At 49.7% G+C, this 22,354-nt stretch overlaps 1 protein-coding gene across 4 annotated transcripts in view; it reads right to left on the reverse strand.

Moving 5' to 3' along the window:
• The window catches only part of RREB1 (ras responsive element binding protein 1), a 134,253-nt gene that overhangs the window by 10,449 nt on the left and 101,450 nt on the right, over positions 1-22,354 (reverse strand). For 3 of the 4 annotated variants that reach the window (XM_043590881.1, XM_043590880.1, XM_043590878.1), the window contains 3 exons: positions 11,219-11,408; positions 7,135-10,048; positions 159-323 (listed from right to left, as the gene is read on the reverse strand). In XM_043590881.1, coding sequence (XP_043446816.1) covers positions 159-323; positions 7,135-10,048; positions 11,219-11,408 — 3,269 coding nt within the window. The remainder of the gene's footprint in view (positions 1-158; positions 324-7,134; positions 10,049-11,218; positions 11,409-22,354) is intronic. The other variant, XM_043590882.1, reaches the window with a different exon arrangement.

Below are 22,354 nucleotides of genomic sequence, written 5' to 3' on the forward strand. Positions count from 1 at the left end.
TTCCCAGTCCTCGGCAGGGCCCACGTCTACGGCAACTGCCGAGTCCTACAGAGAAATGAGGAAGGCAGCCTGCCACACGTGTGTGAGGCTGGCCAGCGGGGCTCTCCGAGCTGCCCTCCTCTGTCCCTCTCCTCCGCTCCGTCACCCGGAAGCACTACCTGTGCTATCATGGGGTCCAACATCACTCTCTTTTGACTGGGGGATAAGCCCGTTTCTTCTCAGGGAACAGTTGGTAACTCCGTGTTTGCGCAATTGGTGGCGTTCACAGTTAGATTTGGTAGAAAAGAAGGCATCGCATTTTTGACAAGGGAAGGGTTTCTGACCTGAAGCAGGAAAAAAAATATATATTTATCTGGCTTTCTACTGTAATGAAAAAGAAAAGTTGCTTTCCATTCATTCTTCTGGGGTAACTGGCATTTGTCCCCCTGCCCCCCACCCTCCACCCCTTCCTTTAAAACACACACACACACACACACACACACACTTAAAAAAATACTGATACCACATCAACAACTCAAATGGGATCTTCCCTTGAGTGAAATGGAATGAAGGTTTTGTCTTCAAAATACTAGAAGTTAACAACGAAACCAAGATGTTTAAAGTAAAACAGCAGCATTACAATCGAAAATCTTAAGAAACACAACAACCAAAAGAGTGAGTGAGTGAAGGGATTTTAGAGCAGAGCCAGGAAACACCTAGAGTCTGTCACAAGGAGAAGCCGCCTCTTGGTAAGGGCTGATATGGCAAGTACTACAGACGCTGGTGGGTCAAACTGGAATCTTGGGCCCCTGGACGTGTCTTTGGGAGCCGCTCCTGGCTTCCTGGTCTAGCTGGGTGCGGCCTGCCCACAGTAGACTGGAGGCAGGGAAAGGGGCTGAGACAGTCCTACAGTGACCTCTGCCCAAGCTCACTGTGGTCCTAGCGGGCAAGGCAGAGGAGGTCCGCTCCTTGCATTAAAGGGTCTTTGTTCCCCTTGCTGGAGTACACAGTGACCAACAAATAACTGAGTCTGTGTTAGGAGATCAGCTGCTCCAGGCCTGCCTGGCTGCCTGTGAAGAGAAGTGGCCGAGTGGGCCCTCTGCACCCCCACTCCACACTGGGGTAACTCCTGAGACAGAAGTAACCTGATTTGCTTTGCTGGTCTTATCCTTCCACTTCAATTCCTTTTGTACTGTAAACACAATACTTCAACATGCGGACCAGGCTCTTCTGCAACGTGTCCTGGGTGCGTGTGGATGGATGTGTGGAGAAAGCAAGGGTAAGGAGGATGGCGAGCAGGAAGGGGACAAGGGAAGGGATTAGGTGAGCTTCAGGAGAGAGAAGGCGGTGGTAAATCATTTACTCTATCGCTGGCTTCTTCTGCTTTCCCCCACAATTGCTAAGGTCCTGGTGTCTGATTCTACAAGAGAACAGGTTTTGTGTACTAACAAACACCACTTCAGAGCTGCAGCCTGGCATGTTTGCCTTGTAACCTTGGGACTGCCACAATCAAATGCACATGTCAAAAACTGGCAGCAAAGTTAACCAGCACAACCCCCTCAAAACACCAATCATAGAGGCCCTTCAACCTCCCGGTTACTATCAATGGATGCCCAAACTAGTGCAGGTGACAGGCCTGGGCACTCACTGTGAGCGGAACACATGGGGCTGGCGCCTGGGATTATTTAGCACAAGGGGACGGGGGAATTAGCACTGCGCACCACACAACTCCAGGGGGAGCTGTTCACACAGAGCACGCTGGTGTGCAACGCCACACAGCCAGAATCGCTGCCCTGCCAAGTTCTAGCACCAGCAGCAATCCAAGAAAGGGGACGTCCCTTCCCTCCTGAGCTGCAAAATTCAGCTTCAGAATCACTAGTGCAGCTTTTCAAGAATGCAGATGCCTGGAACAATCAAAGACCACAGAAGGAGATACGCACAGATCTGACATGTGTGCTTTTAAGGAACTCACATGGGACCTACAGGATAAAAAAGTGGAGAACCCACTGACCCCTTGAAAGCTTCCCTCCACATAGCCCAGTGGGTGTTTCTGCTAAGTCGTAAAAATGACAAAAATGAAAAACAAAAACAACTCGCCTTTACATGAAGACTAGTTTTTTGTTTTTTTTTTTTATGGTGCACGCTTCACGTTATTCTTGCTTTTCACTAAAAACTGAACAGAATCTTCAACAACTGTTAAAGTTTTAAGTAACAACTTTAACAACTGTCACTGTTTTAAGTAAGAAAAATACTTGAAATGTTTTATTATCAAAGGCGACATCATGGCTTCTCTGAGGCCAGGCAGTGAGGGAGAGAATTAGCGGAGAGCAAAACAAGTCAGAAGCTATGAGGATGAACTAGATAATTCTCAATTTGAAATAAAACAATCGGCTGCTTGCTTCTTCCCATGACAAGATTTCCTCTGGCATTTTCCACACTGGTAAATGCTTCACTTTTACAGCTGGGTTTGGACAGCCAGGTTCATGCCCCATGATGAAGATTAATACACTAAATTCAGACAACGGCCCAAAGATGTCGGAGTACTGTATTGGGTTATGAAGAGTTTCAAAGTGACAACAGGAATCTTTAAAGATTTCTCTCTCTCTGCATAAGCCTTACATTCATTTGTTCATTCACTCTCTCGTTTATTTTTACTGCTGTATAACTGACACACGCAAGCCTTACATTTTTAAATAGTAGTGTGCTCTCTCTGATTGCATGGACAGAGAAAAACATGAACACTTCCAACATTTTTTCATCAGATAGGTTTCCCCAAAACTTGTTGATGGGTAATTTACACGGAAAAGTATCAAATGATGTCACTTACTTGGTTAGCTGCCACAAATTACTGCTTTAGCAGAGGTGTTTCTAAATGTACCTGTGACCACAAGAAGTTATCTTTGCACCAAAGACTCACCACCTCCCTCCACCTCCAGCAGGAGCCATAAAAACCATCAGCTAGCCAGCGTCATGCTCTACTCTCAGAGAGCAGCCAGGAAAAGGGGGAAACCATGTACTACGTGATGCTATCTGGCCTGCTGGGGCCATCAGGAGCAGAAGAATGAAGAGTGAGAGTAAGTTTGAGAACTCAGCTTCATACCCTCAGACTTCTTTCCATTGCCCTCCACCCTCGTGGGGAAAGCTTCTTTCTGTATTTGACAGAAGGCTGGCTGGGCAAAAATGGTCAAGGCCGCCACTTTCAGGAAGTGAAAAGTAGCCAGCGTCACTGGTGTCCAAGGCACTTTCCACGCTGAGCTTTGCCCATCTTACTGGTTTCAAACTCGGTTGCCCGTGAGCAGCTGGTAGCACAGGTGAGGGTGGAGGGCCTCAGGTCGGCAAAGAAGAGGCGCTAGAATCAACTGCGAGAATCCCAAAATGTCAGAGCTTGGTGGGGGGAGGAGGGAGTTTCAGTCATCCCAGGGTCCTGACTCCTTCATTTTGGGAGAAAAGGGACTGAAAGGGGAGGAAGATGGGGATGAGCAGAAACGGGCCAGCTGCATTTTCTGGTACTCTCTCAGCCTGTGGCCTAAATGAAGGGGAAAAGGAAGGGACAGTGGACTGTCCTCTCCCCAAGAGGCAACACTCTTCAGGCAGATAAGGCAAGGAACCAGGAACCATCCCTGCTCACCAGCACACAGGCTAGGAAAATAGTGCAAGGAAGGAACTCGGCTGTGCATGGAGAGCTCACCAGGGCAGATAAAACAGGATGGCAGACGTCACCTTCCTTCTGAGACACAATCCCTAGAACCCGAGCCCTGTGCCCCTTGCCTGAGCCACAGTTCCCCACTGGACACAAAACATCTGGTCTACCTAATGCTGCCCATCTAGGAGACAACTTACTGGTGTTATGATCGTTCTGTGTGTTTGCCAAGAGGTCACGAGGAGGTGGACTCTTGAGACACATACGTGGTTTTGCTTAAAGGCGATCTAAACCCAGACACTGCTCAAAGCTAGATTTCAACACTTAAAAAAAAGGCTTCTTGGGGCGCCTGGGTGGCGCAGTCGGTTAAGCGTCCGACTTCAGCCAGGTCATGATCTCGCGGTCCGTGAGTTCAAGCCCCGTGTCGGGCTCTGGGCTGATGGCTCAGAGCCTGGAGCCTGTTTCCGATTCTGTGTCTCCCTCTCTCTCTGCCCCTCCCCCGTTCATGTTCTGTCTCTCTCTCTGTCCCAAAAATGAATAAACTTTGAAAAAAAAAAAAAAAAGGCTTCTTTGCTGTATAACACTTTTGTTTACAGGGCCATTTCAGAACCGAGTTTAGTTTCTGTGCTCATACATATGAGCCTCAGTTTTATTCCCAAGTTTCCGGAGGGAGCATGTCACAGAAAGCTAGGGAGCCAAGGCACAAGCAGCTGGGGGATTCTTCAATAGCTGAGCGTCTACCAGGAAAACACCAGTCTGTGGGAAGAGTGGGTGGGTCAGATGATTTCCCAGGCTCTATCCAGCTGTGACACTCGATGAATGGAAAACGTTTTAACACAACACCAGACACAACAGCCAAGTGCTCTATAAAATTATTTAACAGAGGTGATGCTGAGACTGTCAGTGGAAGCTGAAGCAAGTAAAACAGCAAAGGAAATTAACAGAGCCCAGTGGGCGTCAGCTTTATACAGTGTCTGTGTGTGTGGCTAGTACTATCCTGAGGTCATTCAGTCTGATTACTAGGATCCTGGTCCATACCTCTGTTCACCTTATCTCCAGCCCCTTGCCAGCCTTCTGCCCTGGTACATGTCAGGATATGTCATGAAGGCAGAAGCAGGCATGCCCTATACACCTGCCAACAGAGAACCAGCAGCCACATACCTCGATTGTGGGGCAGCTGCAGGGAACTTGACCCTGGCTTTGAACTCAAGCTCTAAGACCACAGGCAAGTTACTCAGCCTCTCTAAGCCTTCATTTCCTCGCTTCAAGATGTGGACAACATCGCCCTCATGGGATGGTCATGAGGACTAGCTCTGGAATGTTTCTTGACCAACCCCGAGCGTTCCCCTCAAGTTAAGGCCAGCAACCCTCACTAGAAGGACATGGGATGGTCACGTGGTACGACAGGAGGTCATGGATGGGGCTCCAACAGACACAGCTGCCAAGGGTCTAGTAACTGGAGAAGTGGCAGAACATGTTTATATTTATGTCTACCCCACCCTACTCCATCATAAACAAGCCTCCCATCTTCCTTGCTGCTTCCAGATGCTACCAGACTTTACACCAACTAGGACATTTTGGCATTCGAAAGCCAGACAATTGAAATGACTGCTTTCACAAGTGGGAACTCAGATGAGGCATCTGTGAGATGTGGGCACAATTCTTGAAAGGAAATGCCAGCTGCTCCAGTCCTATTAGGAAGACTGGTGGTTCACTGGGAAGGGCGGAGGGGACGGCATCAGGGGAGTGTAGAGGAGGTGGCATGGACATGCATCGTGAGATCCAGCCACCTGCTTTCTGGAAAGTGGTAGCAGAAGCACGCACTTCTCCAAAGGCTCTGCAGGTGACAAACAAGTGTCACCCAAAAAGAGTAGCAAGAGACCTCTGTGTGGGGCACCTCCTGTTCAAGATGCATCTTCTTTTCTGTCTTAGAACTGTTACTCTGTCAGGCTTCAATGATCTCAAAGGAAAAGAAAATGGCAGCCTGAGAAGGCAGCACACACTTGAGAAATCTAGAAGTTCTGGCTCCTGTTACATATTTGAGTCCTCCGTGGGCAGGTACTCCTGGTTTGCTGCCACCGGAGTCCCGGGTTTGAGCCCCTGTCCCTCACCCAAGAGAAAGGATGCATCTATGTGGCAACCAGCCTCAGAGAGACTTGCTCTCCCCTCCCTCATGACTAGCCATGCCAGCCATGGGCGTCTCTGAGGCTTCTGTGACAATCAACCTTTTGGAATGAAGCCTTTCCCACCTGAGTACAGAGCGTGGCTCACACATAGTTCCCCACTACCTTCCCCTCACCACCGTAAGCCTTGTAACTGACTGGGGTTGTCAGATCTAGCAACCAAAAACAGTTAAATTGAATTTCCAATAAATGACAAATCAGTTTTTAGTCTATCCCGAATGTTGCATATTTAACCTATGCTAAAAGTTATTTGCTTTTTATCTGAAATTTATGTTTACCTAGCACCCAGTATTTTATCTGGCAATCCTGTATTATGCAATTCTTTATTTGGTTTTAGGTCCCACCATTAGTATTTGGGTGGTAATCTCCAAAAAGTTAAGGATCTCACCCAATTTACCTCTACTTCGATGACATAAACCATGTATAAATATTCAGTAAATCAGGATTAAGACAAGAGCAAATAGTCATGTGACTATTAGAAGTACCTGGTATAAAATTACTTAAAACGTATCCTTCCAGGGGCCCTTGGGTGGCATCTGTTAAGTCAGTTAAGCCGCTGACTCTTGTTTTGGCTCACAACATGATCTTGCGGTTTCGTGAGTTCAAGACCCAAGTCCGGCTCTGTGCTGGCAGCACAGAGCCTGCTTGGGACTATCTCTGCTCCTCCCCCACTCACACTGTCTCTATCTCTCCCAAAATAAATAAACTTAAAAAAAAAGTATCCTCTTAAATAAGCTTTTTAAAAGTCAACATATAGAAACTAACATTTGAAAAACACTTTGGGATATATCTTTTTGGCAATATGAAGTCTGCAATATTCCCTTTAAGAATATATGGAGTCAAAAGAACTTCACAGAATGTTCAAAGTCTTAAAACGTTGAGGAATCTGGGATGGACTTTCTCCTGCCAAAGCACCAATACCTCAATACCGAGTTCCACTTCTCCCTAGCTGCCTCCTGTGGGGAACCAAGTGATCTTGCTACATCCTCCTGAAGGGCCGAGGCAGATGCAAGTGAATGATCCAGTGGGCCCAGGACCATTTTCACCCCCCAAACACCGATATTCAACACTGCCTTCACCTGCAGCTCCTCGAAGGCCGAGACACTAGGAATAGGTCATTGTGGTTACAAGGGCACAGGGGGAAAACCCGTTGGCATCACCAGGCAAGCCCCCTGCTTCAGAAACTGAGGCTGAAGAGAAGCTAGAAATGGGGCCATGGGAAAAGGGTCCCATGCTTTTGACCCCGCCTCCTGTTCTCCCCATCCCTGGGGCCGGCCAGGCCACAGCCTCCCTTCTGGGAAGTAGCACTCAGGGCCTGGTGGGCCCTCTTACCAGTGTGTGTGAGCATGTGCCTCTGGAGGGAGCTGGCCCAGGGGAAGACCCGGGGGCAGTGGGGACAGTTGATCTTCTGCAGGCAGTTGGCGTAGGAATTCCGCTTCACCCTCAGCAGCTTGTCTTCGGGGGGGCTGCCCTGCTCCTCGTCACTGGGCCCATTGTGGTCGGCGGGGGCTCCGGCCACCTCATCCTGAGCGTCGTCCTCTGCGCTCTGTAGAAACGGACTGAACTTGTTGGTGTCCGTAGTGGCCAGCATCTTTTCAATGCTGGCAAACTCCCCACTGGAGTCCAGGTCCACTCCGCCGCTGCCGGAGCGGGGCCGGCTCCGCACCCCCTTTTTCCGGCCCCTCTTCTTGGACAAACCCACCGGCCCCTGCTCGGTGGGGGAGGCTGCTTCTGGGCTGTTGGCAGGAGGCGACGGGTCGCTGGATTCTTTTGGGCTGGTGGTGTTGGTGGGGGCGGTGGCGGCTCTGGGGACAGGACTTCCTAAGCCGTCAGGAGCCGCGCTATTGCTGCTAGTGCTCGTGGGTCCCGGCTCTGTCACCTTAGCTTTCAGCAAGGTGGGGGCCGAGGACACAGATGAGATGATCTGGGCGATGGAAGCCAGTGGGGGCAGCTCCTCCGTCACGGGGGGCTTTGGCAAGAGCAGAGGGGGCTTGGGGCGCAGCGGCCGCAACAGTGCCGGGCTGCTGAGGAGGGTGGAATTGCCCAAGATGGGGGAGCTGCTGACCAGAGCTGAGGAGTAGATGGGGACAGCAAGCTGAACGGAGCCCTGCAGGGGCTGAGCGTGCGCTTCCAGAGTGGTGGCTGCGGAGGCCGGAGCTGCAGGGCCCACGGGTTTTTCCAGGATCCCGCTGGGTCCCAAAGTCACTGGCAGGGTAGGGCACGGTGGAGGACCGGGAGAGGGCTGCTCACTGCTCCCTGGTTCCTGCTCAGGCTTCTTGACTTCGGCAGGAGCAGCCGTATCCTTGTCTCCTTTCCTGAAGTTCTTGGGGATGGACAGGTCGATGGGCTCCATGGAGCAGTCGTAGGGGGCTGAGGAGGTGGGGCTCAGGAAAAAGGCGGCATTCTCCTGCTTCACCTGGACCAGGGCCAGGCCCTTCTGGGAAAAGTCCAGGGGCTCGTTGAAATCCACTGCAAAGTTGTTGGCGGGCTCCAACTTGACTGAGACATGGGGAGGCAGAGGCTGGGAGGCGCCCCCGTGGAGAAAGCCGTTCTGGGGCTCCAGGAAGGTGGCCAGCGGTTTTCGTTCGCCAAAGGTCCCGCCGCCGTCCTCGATCCTCCCCGAGGCCTCGACGGGTGCCTCGGCCGGGCTCAGGCCGTCGGCCGCCAGGACGTAGCTCTCGATGTCGTGCTCGGGCACGTGCAGGTGCTGCTTCAGGATGTGGTGGATGCAGTTGCGCTTGGCGGAAAAGGCGGCGCTGCACTCCTTGCACTCGAAGGGCTTGCGGCCCTTGGGGCAGCCACCCAGACCGCGGCCGCAGTGCGTGCGCATGTGAACGCGCAGCGCGCGGTAGTGCTTCAGGTCCTCGCCGCACAGCCGGCACACCGTGTCCGGGGAGCAGAAGGCATCCACCATCTCGGCGGCGCTGCTGGTCACGTACTCGATGTTCTTCTCGATGTCCTTGCGGGTGGCCTTGAGGTGCTTCTTGCGCAGGTGCCGCTCGCAGTTGGCCTTGACGGTGAAGGGATAGTGGCAGATCTTGCAGATGTAGGGCCGTTCACCGCTGTGCGTCCGCAGGTGGCGGATGAGCGCGGCCTTGTCGGCGGCGATGTAGTCGCAGATGTTGCACTGGTATGGTGAGATACCCAGGTGGGAGCGCACGTGGGCGCGCAGCACCCCCGAGAAGGCGAACACCTGGTTGCAGAAGCGGCAGGGGTAGAGCACCTTGCGCATGGCCGGCGTCTTCTTGCTGCCGGGCCCTGTCATGATGGCCTTGAGGTCACCCTCCGTTATCTCCTGCTTGATCTTGGCCTCCATGCTCAGGGGCAGCAGGGCCTCGATGATGCTGTCTTGCTCCAGCTGGGTCTTCATCTCGGCCTGGCCGGGCAGCTCCATCCGCGGCTGCTGCAGGAAGAGCTGCGTGGCCGTGTCTGGCTGGGCTCCGGCCTGGGACTGCAGCAGGTGGGCGTTGGGGACCGCCTCCACAGGGGCTTTGAGGAGCTTCAGGGGCGGTGGGGGGAGGCTGGGGCTGATGCAGCCCGGGGAGGCCTGCTGGGCATTGAGGAGAGGGGGTGGTGTGGAGGTGGCCACCACCGTCCGTGGGGTGACCAGGGGCTTTGGCTTCAGAGGGGGCATATGTTTGAAAATGGCCTGCAGAGGGGCAGCAGGGGCCTTGGAGAGAGGCGGAAGACTGATCTGAGGGGGGGCGGAGGCCGCCATCTTCAGAATCTGCTGGATGTCAGCCAGCTCGATGGCGGACTCGCCGGAGATGGGCTTGACCACAATACTACTGTCGGGCTGGATGATGAAGCCCTTCTGGAAGGGCTGCAGGGACAGGTGCTTCATGCTCTCCTTGGTAGCCGGGAGGACCGTGAGAGAGCCGCCCAGGGAAGCAGCTTCGAAAGGAGACAGACTCAGCATGTTGGTGCAGCCGGGGTCCTGAGGTAGCTGACACCTGAGTGTCTGGAGCTGTATTGCTTGGTTGTCATCCGGCAGGGGCTCCTCAGCGGGGGCAGGCCTGACGTCTTTGGTGTGCTGCAGGCCCAGCAAGGCCAGGAAGACCTTCTGGTCCAGGGCGTCACCAGGCAGGGTCTTGGCCTGCAGCCTGTCCCGTCCCTGGTCCGTGGCGACGTGGGTCTGCTTGTGCAGGGTGAGCGAGGAGAGCATGGGGAATGCTTTGTCACATGTGTCGCAGACAAAACGGTGCTGTTCGCTGATGCACCTTCGTAGGTTTGTTTCACACCAGGCCTGCGTGGAAGGCGGGTTGGCAAAAGCAAGGGAATAAGGAGGATTTAAAAATAATCACTACCCCGAGATGCAGAAAGTATCTGTTATATAGCTGCCCCAGTACCCAGCCTCTCTCTGTACTATCTAAGGAGTTGGCCTCCCCCTGCTTGCTAATTCCTGTCCCTAGGCTGAATAAGGAAGACCACAAAGCACCTTAAACATCATATTGCTTGACAAATGACATCAATCCCTGGGGTATCTGAGAGAAGCAATGAAATACAGTTAAGTAATAATAACACAAGGGGCACTGCCTGGGAAGGGGCCTGAGGCTGTGCCATCTGCCGGGAGGGTTATGTGGGTGTATACACGTGGGCGTACACACGTGGGTGTATACATATGGAATAACCCATTACCCTTGAGGCTTCTGTGCCTTAAGAGTTTCACTGTTGACATCCTCGATCTCAATTTTTAAAATTGAAAAGAAAAAAAAGTTTCAAAGTAGTTTTCGGTAGGCAGGGAACAAATATGGTTCAGGTTAATAATGACCCAAACATTTTTAATAGAAAGTACCACACTGGGGGTGCCTGGGTGGCGCAGTTGGTTAAGCGTCTGACTTCAGCCAGGTCATGATCTCGCAGTCCGGGAGTTCGAGCCCCGCGTCAGGCTCTGGGCTGATGGCTCAGAGCCTGGAGCCTGTTTCCGATTCTGTGTCTCCCTCTCTCTCTGCCCCTCCCCCGTTCATGCTCTGTCTCTCTCAGTCCCAAATAAATAAAAACGTTGAAAAAAAATTTTTTTAAGAAAGTACCACACTGGAAATATTTACCTGTAATGTGGATATTAAAGAAATATTTAAGAAAACAAATTCAGTTCAGATAGAGGTGGGAGTGGGGGTGGTGAGCACTTCACAACTTTAAATCCAAACGCCCAAGAATGGGCAAAAGGCATCGGTGAGCTAGACTCTTACACAAGGTGGTAAGAAATTCAACACAAGATTAAAACCCAACTATCCTTTCTCAACAACCCAATGGAGACTGAAAGGGTCAAGCTGAATTGCAAGAGAAAACGTTGTTACAAAAAAGACAAAACCCAAGGGACAACATTTTACAGAAGGGAGACCTCAGGGTAAGGAGGTGTAGTCCAACCACGCGGCCCAGGGAGGTGGCTGCTGGTTCCGCAGGCTGACCAAAATACCTGAGAAATTCGAGGAAACTTCCTACAGGAGAAGTCAGTGAATCCTAAGTCATGGAAGCCAGCAGGAATGGAAGGGTTGTTCTGTATGAAAGGCCTTCCCATTGCGTCCCTGGGAAGCTGTTTGTGGACAAGCGCGTTGTGGCGTAGCAATCCTCGATGTGTTCGAAAGGTGACACAGCAAATGTCACATCTGAGAGAAAAAAGGGATAGGATATGAGGAGGCGGCCCAATCAGAGTTGCCACTTATCCAGGAGCCTATTATATTTGTTGTTGCTTCATTTCAATTGAAATAAAAATGGTATAATCTCGAGAAGCCAGTCTGCTCACGGTTAACACCAAGAAAAACGCTTCCTTTAAAAAAGTATTTTATCAACTTCTGGATATCCAAGCTTTGTAGACAGAACAGGTGTGCCCATTAAGACAGCTGGGAACCTGAAGCCACTGTGCTTACTTCTGCTTACCTCAATTATGTGGCATAAAACGATCATTTCCAAGGTTTTCTCCCTCCCTTGGCTCAGTGGATTTTAGTGATCATAAATGTTTACAAGCCAAATAGCATAAGTTTACACCGAACCGAGAGCAATCACGATGGCATCCCTGGTCTCTGATCGGGATGAAATGATAATCAAATTCTCCAACTGAATTAGTAGTCCAAGCCAGTGACTGTGTTCAATTCTGATATTACCATCGTTATCTGAAAAATAACTGTAGCTCCCACAGTAAGCAGGCACCACGACCGTGGCAGGCAGGTGGATATCCGGACTTCCATCTTACAGATAAAAACACGGAGGCTCAAAACGTTAAGTGATCTGGCCAAGGTCACACAGCCAGTATGAAGCAAAGACAAAATATGAGCCTCCTTCACCCTCCCGCCCACACCTGTTATGATGTCTCCTTTTCCTTGAAAGACCCCCACAGATGCAGTCCATCTAAAGATCAGCACCCCCAACTTCAGAGGTGACCTCCACCTTCAATGTCCTGGGCCACACAGACGTGAAACACACACATTTTATAATGCTTCCTCCACTCTTCATACCAGCGTCACCTTCTGGGTCTTCACTCAGAACCACCCTAACAACTATCCTATCATCGGGGTGTTATCAACATCCTCTAGACTGGCACTCAATACGGTAGCCATACAAGCCATGTGGGGCTGTTTAAGTGAATTAAAATTTCCTCAGTGACGTCAGGCAGTGCAGCGCAGACCTGACCTGCTGCTGTGTTTCCATGACCGCAGAAAGTTCTGTTGGACAGTGCTGTGTGCCTAGCACCTTTCCAAGTATTTGCACATACACATGCCTTTGCCACTTACGAAACCCCTAAGGCAGGTCCCACGAGTGCTTTACAGAGAAAGAACCTGGGTCTCGGAGGGGTAGGGCGACCTGCTGGAGTCTGCATCTGGACTACATGCACCTTAATGGAAAACTTTTTTTTTTGCTTTGAGATTCTTCTCTGGAAATAGATAACGAAATGACCCGCGAGGCAGCAGAGTTCATCGTCCTCTCGCGCTGAAAGAAGTGCCAAGTATGTGCGACTCTGCTGTCCTTATCGCGCGGTGGCAGGCCCCAGCAAGCGAGGTCCTGCTGTGCGTCCACCTCTCCTATCTCCGCTGCTACCTCGGCCGCGTCTCACCATCAAGACTCCTGTCATCATTCAATTAAATTTAGAATGCTGGGTTCCCATGAGCCACTCAAAACACAAAGCTCCTTCTGGGGGAACGGTGCTGAGGTCACCAACCGTGAGACGCTCCAGGGCCCCCACAGTACGGCTACGTCTCCCTCCCTGGCCATCCCATGCACGCAGCCCACGTTCCGGGGAGATGGCCCCCCAACCACAGGGAACCCTGCCCAAAACACCCAGAGTGCTAAGTCCTAGGCTGTGAGAAAGTTAAGCAGGGAAGCGGTGTGTCTGTGGCTCCTCAGGCGAGGCTCTCCTTCTGTCCAGAACACGCTCAAGTTCCACGCTGCATGTGTGGAGGGGCCGTGACCTCGATGCCCCATGGCAGCTCTGTCCTTTCCTGTTGCTCTGGAAACGTTTTTCTCTTCTATCATGGGGACTTCAGTCCCCCCAGACCCAAGTTCAATTGCACACTCCTTGTAGTCCCCAACCCATCCCCATGCCAGCGGTCAGCTGAACACTCTGTACTGACCTGAAGGAACGAGAGAAATGCCTGAATTCAGGAAATTTAGCGCTGATCAGATACATATGATAGTAAGAAATCCCTGTTACTTTTTGAAGTTGTGACAATATTTTGGTTATGTCTTTTTTTTTAAACATCCCTTTCCTTTAGAGGTAATGTAATGAAATACTGTTATGTGAAATGTGATGCCTGGGATTTGTTTTGAAATGATCTGGGATGGGGGAAGAGGTGAAACACCACGGGCCGTGAGTTAGTAATTCCTGAAAATGGGGGGAGGGTGCGTGAGAGGGTCATGACACTGTGCTCTCTACTTGTGCATACGTTTGAAATGTTCCTGATACACTTAAAAGAGAGAAACATCTAATTACAAATGGCTAATGAGAGCGGGCTGACTTGTGGCCTCTTTTTCTGAGCTTCAGAAATGTCCACAGCACTGTGGTAGATACGTGTGGGGATTTCAATTTATAAACCCCAGAAGAGAGGTCTTTATGCTGAGTCTCACTGTAGCACAGGTGAAGGGAAGGAACCCATTTCCCCAACAAACCTACGGGACAATCAGAGCTTCTGGAAAAAAAGGTGGAGGCGCCGAGCCCAGGGCTCAGGAAGGCTCCATGGTGTGGGATTTATGCATAGGCAGAGTGAGCCACACTCAGTGGGCTGGGCAGTCGAGCCCATGGCCTCATCTGGCTTGGCCTCTTATGAACCAGAGATGGTGCTGTCTCTCTCCCTCCCTCTTCCCCTCTGTCCTGTCTTGGCTGTAAGCAGGTGTGGATTGGGAAGCTGCAGGAAACAGAAGCTGGTCTGTGCCCTCCCTGGAAGGTGAGAACAAGAGGAGGTGAGAAAGTCTAGGGTAGGCACCAAGGGCTGTCACCCACTAGGCACTCTGCACCTGAAGTCTGCACTCTCTCTTGCCAAATTAATTGTACCACTGACTACAAACACCTAAACTCATTCAGTCCAACAACCCCGCGAGACAAACAGCACTAGTAGGAAGCAATGAGTGTGTGATCGATCATTCAGTTACACCTGAAAGTTGGCCCTGGTTCCTCGCTCAGCTTTCCCTGCACCTTGCAGAGAGGGGCTCATTGATCAAAGTCCAGTAAAGGCTGGGTGGGGCACTCATAAAAAAAAAAAAAAGTCATGCATACATTAACTATTTTATCTAATCTAAAACATAGACAGTTGGCCCTCGTTATTGGTGGGTTCTGTGTTTGTGGATTTGCTTACTTGTTAAAATGTATCTGAAAACCCCAAATGGATACTTGCAGCGCATCTGAGGACATGCACAGAGAGGAGAGAAACTGGAGTTGCCCTCCGCGCATTCCTGGCTATGGCTGAACCCAATGCTGCCCTGCCATCTTGCTTCAGCTCCCATTGTACATGAGTGTCCTTCTGCAGTATATGTAGAGCCATATTTCTAGCATTTCTGTGCTTTTTGCTGGTGATTTCATGGCTTAAAATGGCTCCCAGCACAGAGCTAACATGCCACCTATACTACACAAGTGCAAGAAGTAGTGATGTGCCTTGTGGCAAAAATGCATGTGTCAGGCAAACTTTGTTCAGGCGTGAATTACAGTGCTATTGGCTGTGAGTTCGCTGTTAATGAGTCAGTGGTATTTTTTTTTTTTTAATGTTTATTTATTTTTGAGAGAGAGAGAGAGCGTGAGCGAGCAGGGGAGGGAAAGAGAGAGGGAGATGCAGAATCTGAAGCAGGCTACAGGCTCTGAGCTATCCTATCAGTGCAGAGCCCGATGCGGGGCTTGAACTCACAAGCTGTGAGATCGTGACCTGAGCTGAAGTCGGATGCTTAATGGACTGAGCCACCCAGGCGCCCCGAGTCAGTGGTATTCATTCAGATTTCCTTAAACAGAAACAAAAGTTTCTGTACTGATTAGCTGATGAAAATGTAGACAGAGGCTTGTAGGAAATGGTACCCTGTGTTTCCTCTAGGAACAATATTTAACATTTGCTAATTCTGTGTTTGCTGCAATCTTCAGGGACATAAAGAGCAGTAACCGATTCCACATTCACTCTCCAAGGGCTTGTGTTTGAGTCCAGCTGCACCCAGAGAAGTTCCATGTGTTTGTTAGGGCGCGAATCATGCTCCCCATTCAACATCTCTGATACCCGGTTTTAGACTCTTTGAGGCAGAGCAAGAACTTAGATTTTTGCATATCAAGCTAAAGCAGAATTCTTTTAGGATTTATGATCCTTTTAGGCTTTTATGATTATTTCTCTCAACTGCTCACAGATGTCTCGCTTACCCTAAATTTGACAGCAATTAAAAAAAGTATCTAATCTGGACCACAAACAAGACAGCCCAACTTAGCTTTCACAGAGATTATTCTTTTTTTTTTTTTTTTTTAGTGTTTATTTTTGAAAGAGAAAGAGAGAGCGTGTGCACGTGGAGGAGGGGCGGGGGGGGGGGGTGGTGGGGACAGAGGATCCAAAGCTGGCTCTGTGCTGACAGCAGAGAGCTTGATGCGAGGCTTGAAGTCACGAACCATGAGATCAAGACCTGAGCCAAAGTTGGACACTTAACCGACTGAGCCACCCACACGCCCCTCACACAGATTATGGTTATAAAAAAATTTCACAAGCTTATACAAAATTCTATTGATTATAGGAAATGATCGCAAGTATTACTGACATAAACAGGCTGGGTATAAAGAATACTGACTCTTGGTATCATGCAAGTCGACTGCAAAAGGTGAGCAGGTGAGCCTGAGAACTGGACTGCAAACTTTGTAAGCTGTACGACGCCTGGTAAGTAGAAAGTTTTTGAGTATGTACTCTTATCTGTTTGTTGTTTAACACACAAATGTGTGTGCATGCGTGTTATGTGTAGGTATTTGCACACGTCAGGTAAGTCACAAAATACAAAAATAAACATTTTTAAAGGGTTAGATAAAAGGTCTATCATTTTTTCTTCTACTCCAGACACCTTTCTGAATACCTTCCCTGAGTCTACTGCATCAGTGTGATGCCTGCTATGAAAATTCAGTGTGGGGGCACCTGAGTGGCTCAGTGGGTTAAGCGACCGACTTCAGCTCAGGTCATGATCTCTCAGTCTTTGAGTTCGAGCCCTGTGTCGGGCTCTGCGGTGACAGCTCAGAGCCTAGAGCCTGTTTCGGATTCTGTGTCTCCCTCTCTCTCTGCCCCCCTCCCCCCTCACTTTCCGTCTCTCATTAACAAATAAACGTTAAAAAAAAAAATTAAAAAAAAAAAGAAAATTCAGTGTGAGGGGCAACAGAAGTCAGTTTTCTACAAGGGAGTAGAGTGTCTTGTAATGTGGCAATTAGAATTTACTGCACTTCTATCACAGCTGTGAGTTTTCAAGGATACCATTTTCTTCACTTATCTCCCACTCGTCTATCCCTTCCTTCATTCTCTCGTTCACTTTCAAACCCCTCCCATCTCTGGTGTCTAGGTTAGTTTCACACATAGTAGGTGCTCAATAAATACATGGCTGACAACCAGCACCGACCACATGCTCTGTGTCCTCCCCCGTGGAAGGTACCTGGGGAGCGGTATGGGATGGGCTCAGGGATCAGGGACGGTGGGGGAGGGGAAGCGGAGGTCGTGTGACCTTGGAACACTCATTTCATCTGCATTTTGGCTGCCAGCTGGGCAGAATTTCCCAAACAGGCCTGAGATAGGAATCTGCCTCCTCATGACCTTCTTTGTATAGTGAGAATTAAGTGAGAGTCTAAGGACATCTGATGCCACAAGCCTTGAGAGCTCTTCCCCATCCTTCTCTGGGCCTCTGTTTTCTCATCTGTAAAATGGGCATTTTTAGAGCTACTATCAGTGACGGAGAACCAAATGCTTGGGAACCTGCAAGGTGCTATTTAACCATTATCGTACACTGCTAGGAACAATAACCATCAGGAGTAGCCCATTTCCTGGCCACTCTAGCTAACATGAGAATGCAGGGAAAATGAATTTTAATTGCAAAGGATGTGTTCTCTCTCTTCATTCTCAAGAACTCCACCATTGTCTCCTCTGCTTCTGTTTCATCTTGAGACTCACAGGAGAAATGCATGTCCTTCCTGGTTGCCACCTGCTCCCCCCCCCCAACTCTTGCTCCCCACCGCCGACCCCGGGCCTCCACTCCTGCTCCCAGGGCCACAGCTCAGAAGAGAAGCACATGTCATCCCAGCCTGCACGTGCACCAAGAGCCTTCTAAGTAAGACCTAAACAAGGCCCACATCCACAATTTCACACCTCTGTTTTCATGGGATTCAATCAAGGCACTACTATTTCACTTCTGAAAAGATACAGAATGTCATCTCGCAAACAAGCGGCGGGAAAGTGGCAGAGGAAAAAAAAAATCTGCTTTGAAACCAGAAGCATATTGTGAGGCTAGTTAAAAGGAAGAAAATAAAACCCCACAGAAAAACACTGCCTCCCATCTTATGCTCGGCACCTGTTGGCAGACCTTAAATAAAACCAGTGTGGAAAACCATCACCCAGAAACATTTGGACGGGTCTTTGTCAGCCAGAGACACTCCGGTTCAACCAGCCTTCCCAAGGCCCCTGGGGAAAAAACACTTTGCAACTGTATTTCTAAAGAGCTCTTCAAGGACAATGGAGGTCACTGTCAATCTGCGGGCGATGCTGCTTGTTGCAGGCTCTGATCTTGGGGTATTTGCTAACCTCACTTGGGCTTGTCAGTCTTCATTAAGACCACAGCCATTGGCCAGGTGGTCCCCGCAACTCTCCCTTCACCCCGGCTTGTGGGATCTCTCAATCCCACCCTGGATGGTACTCCACGTACTCATGGACCATACCACTGCAAAACGTTCAGAAGGAGTAGGGCTGTACTTTAATCATCCTAGGACCAAGGACTGTTGTAGGGCAGTTTCATCTTGCGTGTGATTTTGACAACGTGCCTGAGGGAAATCTTACAAATTGAGATTGCTTTTTTAAAAAATTTAATTAAAAAAAATTTTTTTTTAAAGTTTATTTTGGGGAGACAGAGAGAGAGAGAGAGAGAGAGAGAGAGAGAGAGAGTGCAGGCGGGGGAGGGGCAGCGTGAGAGCGAGACACAGAATCTGAAGCAGGCTTCAGACTCTGAGCTGTCAGCACAGAGCCTGATGTGAGGCTCAGAATCATGAATCGCAGGATCATGACCTGGGCTGAAGTTGGACACTCAACTGACTCAGCTACCCAGGTGCCCCTCCAGTTATAGGATTGAAAGATTCTAACAGGGTGCCCGGGTGGCTCAGTGGTTAAGCATCTGCCTTTGGCTCAAGTCATGATGTCACAGTTCCTGAGTTTGTGTCTCACATTGGGTGAGCATGAGCCTTAGGTAAAACACAAGGCCCACTTTGGGTGAGCCCCGCTTCTCTCTCTCTAACCCTTGCTCACTTGTGCACCTCTCTCTTTCTGTCCCTCTGGAAAAGAGAAAAAGATGCTAACAGAACTCCACTGATACTTCTAAAAACAAAAGTTTCTCTTTTTGGGTGGCACCTGTGTGGCTCAGTCAGTTAAGTGTCCAATTCTTGATTTTGGCCCAGGTCATGATCTCATGGTTTGTGAGTTCAAGCCCCAAGTCAGGCTCTGTGCTGACAGAGCCCCTCTCTGTCCCTCCCACACTTGCACGCACACAGGCATGCTCTCTCTCAAAAAAATAAACAACAAAAAATTAAAACCCTCCTTTAAATGTTTTTATTTTTTTAAAATCACATACTGAAATAAATTACTCGAAGGGAAACAAAACTCATCAGTGGAAAAAACTCCCAAGGACAAGGTGAGGTTACACATCAAACAGGAATGAATGCGCATACGGACATTCAGCCCACCCTCAGCTTACACACGCACACCCATACACACCTGTATGTGAGCCCCCAATCATTCTGCTCGCAGAAACGGTATTTCTGCACCCCAATGCAGTTCACCAGAGCCGATTTCACCCAGAAAACACATGAATTCCACCACATGACAGCATATGCTTCCATAAGAAAGAAATTTGAATTCAGAATACTGGAGATTTTACCATTCTCACTTCGTCACCTATGACGGCCCAGCCTCCCACAGAGCTGCTCAGTCACAGCGGCTCCTACTCCTGGGGTGGGGGCCCCACGGCTGTGTTAGGGTCGGGCGGCAAGGCAAGAGCTATGGTTTGGGGCATGCAGTCACGGCTTCGTAACAGCAGAGGCAAGAGGCACAAGGCCTGCAGCTTATCTGCTCCCCCCACCTTCCTTAGCACCGCTTGCAAGGTCACCGGAGGGTATGGGTAGGTGCGAAGCACAGATAGGAGGGGGCTGGGGTGGGGGTCTTAAGGGAGTGAAATGCCTCCCAGCAGCATGTGGGGGTGCTGTGAGCTAAGTTTCCACTGTGGCCCCGGGGGCTGGAGGGCTGCACGGCAACCACACAGAGCCTTCAATATGTACTTTATCCACAGCCCTTCTTGTCCCTTCTCCTTCAGAGATTAAGCAAATAAGCAAAATCACACAGCACACTGGCCCTGGCCTTGGTGGGCCTGGACAGAGCACATTCGGAGCACAGTCGGAGAAGCCTGAGTCTCACGGGAACAGTGAACTAACTGCACTGGTCTTGAAGCCACACAGAGACCCAACCACTCCAGCCACAGCTCAGCCCCTGCCCCTGGCTGTCACAGGCACACAGACAGCAAGGCAAGGACAGAACAAGCCAGCTCCAGCAGGTCAAGGAAATACTCTCCTTCGTTAGCTGAGGGGACTGGCTGTCCTTTTAATTCTCAAAGGACTTTAATGAAAATGAATGCTCTTATTCATACCCACATCCACCACCAGTCTTAAAAAGACAAAAGTCAGAATTTTCAAGTCACCGAATTGAGGACTGACCCCTGTCACAGTGTGCCTGTGGTAATGAGGCAGAACACTGTGGTATCAGTTCTTTTATTTATTTACTTATCTATTTATTTAGTTTTTAGTATTTATTTTGAGAGAAAGACAGAGAGAGAGAGAGAGAGAGAGAGAGAGAGAATCTGAAGCAGACTCCATGCTGACAGCAAAGACACCCATGAACTGTGAGATCATGACTTGGGCCCAAGTTGGATGCTTAACTGGCTGAGCCACTCAGGCACTCTGACATCAGTTCTTTTATAACACACGCCCTTGTAAGAAGACACTAAAGCCTTCCTTCTTATTTATTTCTTCAAAGAAAACTATACGTAAGCCTGTGCTGGGGTAGAAATGCAGTGTGACAAATGTGCTACTACAGTCTGGGCATTCTGGGTAGGGAACGGAGGAAGCCCTAAACAAAGCCAGCGGTTTGGAAGGCTCACAGCAGAGCCAACAGTTACACATCAGGAATAGTTCTCACCTGGGGCACCTGGGTGGCTCAGTCAGTTAAGTGTCCGACTTCCGCTCAGGTCATGATCTTGCGATTTGTGAGTTCGAGCCCTGTGTTGGGGTCTGTGCTGACAGCTCAGAGCCTGGAGCCTACTTCCGGTTCTGTGTTTCCCTCTCTCTCTGCCCCTCACCTACCTGTGCTCTTTCTCTCTCTCTCAAAAGTAAATAGACTTAAAAAAAAAAAAAAAAAAGGAATAGGTCTCACCATTAAGGACACCAGCCCTGAAATTAGCAATGTGTCCATGCTCTTTGGAGTGGGTTTCCAAAGTACTTAAGATGAGAAGGAAGCATGCGCACCTTTCAAAGATGAAGAGTCAAGCCAAGGTAAATCTGAAGGCAAATGTGTCAGCAACGGGATTTACAGAAGTGGAGAGCGAGGCCACAGAGAAGCTTTAAAACAAAACCCCCAAATCATGTGGCTAAACAATTTGGAAATTAGCTCCTCCCAGTGCCTGCTACAGTAGTGCTGTACTCATCCGGTGACCACAACTCTCTGGGCCAAGAAGAGAGCTCTGAAGTCAACCGAAAGCTCAAGAGCAGGCGAAAGAGATAAGCAGCGCCCCCTCCAGGCGTCTCCCCTTCACACCAGCATCACATCTACCATCATGGCAGTTAAGGGGGGAAAACATATATTTACTATGCTAAACATATTTTGGAAAAACTGCTTCGGCAAATCTCAAACATTAGGAAACACCTTTCTTCAGGACTCTCAGGCCTCCCCAACAATCTAAGGAAAATGATGTGTGGTTCCACTATTTAAGGAACCTTCAAGCTTCTGTCAAGTTCCTTCAAGCTTCTGTCTGGCTTTCACAGTTGGATTACAAAATTTGGTAGGTAGGACTCAAACCAAATTTAAACAGCCATTCAGCTTCCCAATCTTTACGAAAGCAGAACTAGAAAAAAAACAGCTCTTTGTAACAATAAAGACTAGAAGACAAACTGCTTTTATGTTTTCTGTCAATTATAAATAGTACCTGGGGGAAGCCCTGGAATTTGACTCTTCAATGTCCTAGGAATGGGATACCCACTCCATGTCTGTTGCAGTCTGAGGACTGGCTTGCCCCCTTCATCCTCGCCACAAGTCCTCAAATGCATTTTCCAGATGGGCAAACAGCGTCGGCTCGCCTGGGGGGCCAGGGAGATGCCAGGTAGCAGGCTGGGCTGGATGGAGCTAGTCAGCTTAACTCCACTTGGCTATGCTTCTGTTCAGAGGACAGTGATTTGCAGATGCCCTCAGCTCCTTCTACAACCCATGGCACAATCTTAATGTCTGGACACCAGACAGGGGCTCACCTGTGAGCCTTCCCTGCCACTAATACTCCCTGAGCAGCCAGAGGGCCCAGCCCTTGTCATCAGAACCTGTGAGATACCTTGCTGAGAACACTCAGCTCACCCTGGCTGCTTCCTTAATATACTGAATTTCTTGCCCATTACATTGTTTTAACCGAGAGACTGACATTCCTTCTTAAAAGGGATTTCATGCTCCATTTTTTCCTGCTCTGTCTCCAGAGGCAAGAAGGGGTAAGTGCAAACAACCTCTCCTCGGAGCCCCACCCGGTTCAGACATTCCTGCCCTGGTGCCCACCCTTCCCCGCCCTCCCTCCCGTCCAGCCAGAGAACTGACATCCAACAGCTGCACTAATCTCTCCCAGTTGC

This window comes from Prionailurus bengalensis, chromosome B2, assembly GCF_016509475.1.
Source record: "Prionailurus bengalensis isolate Pbe53 chromosome B2, Fcat_Pben_1.1_paternal_pri, whole genome shotgun sequence".
Classification (NCBI taxonomy): Eukaryota; Metazoa; Chordata; class Mammalia; order Carnivora; family Felidae; genus Prionailurus; species Prionailurus bengalensis.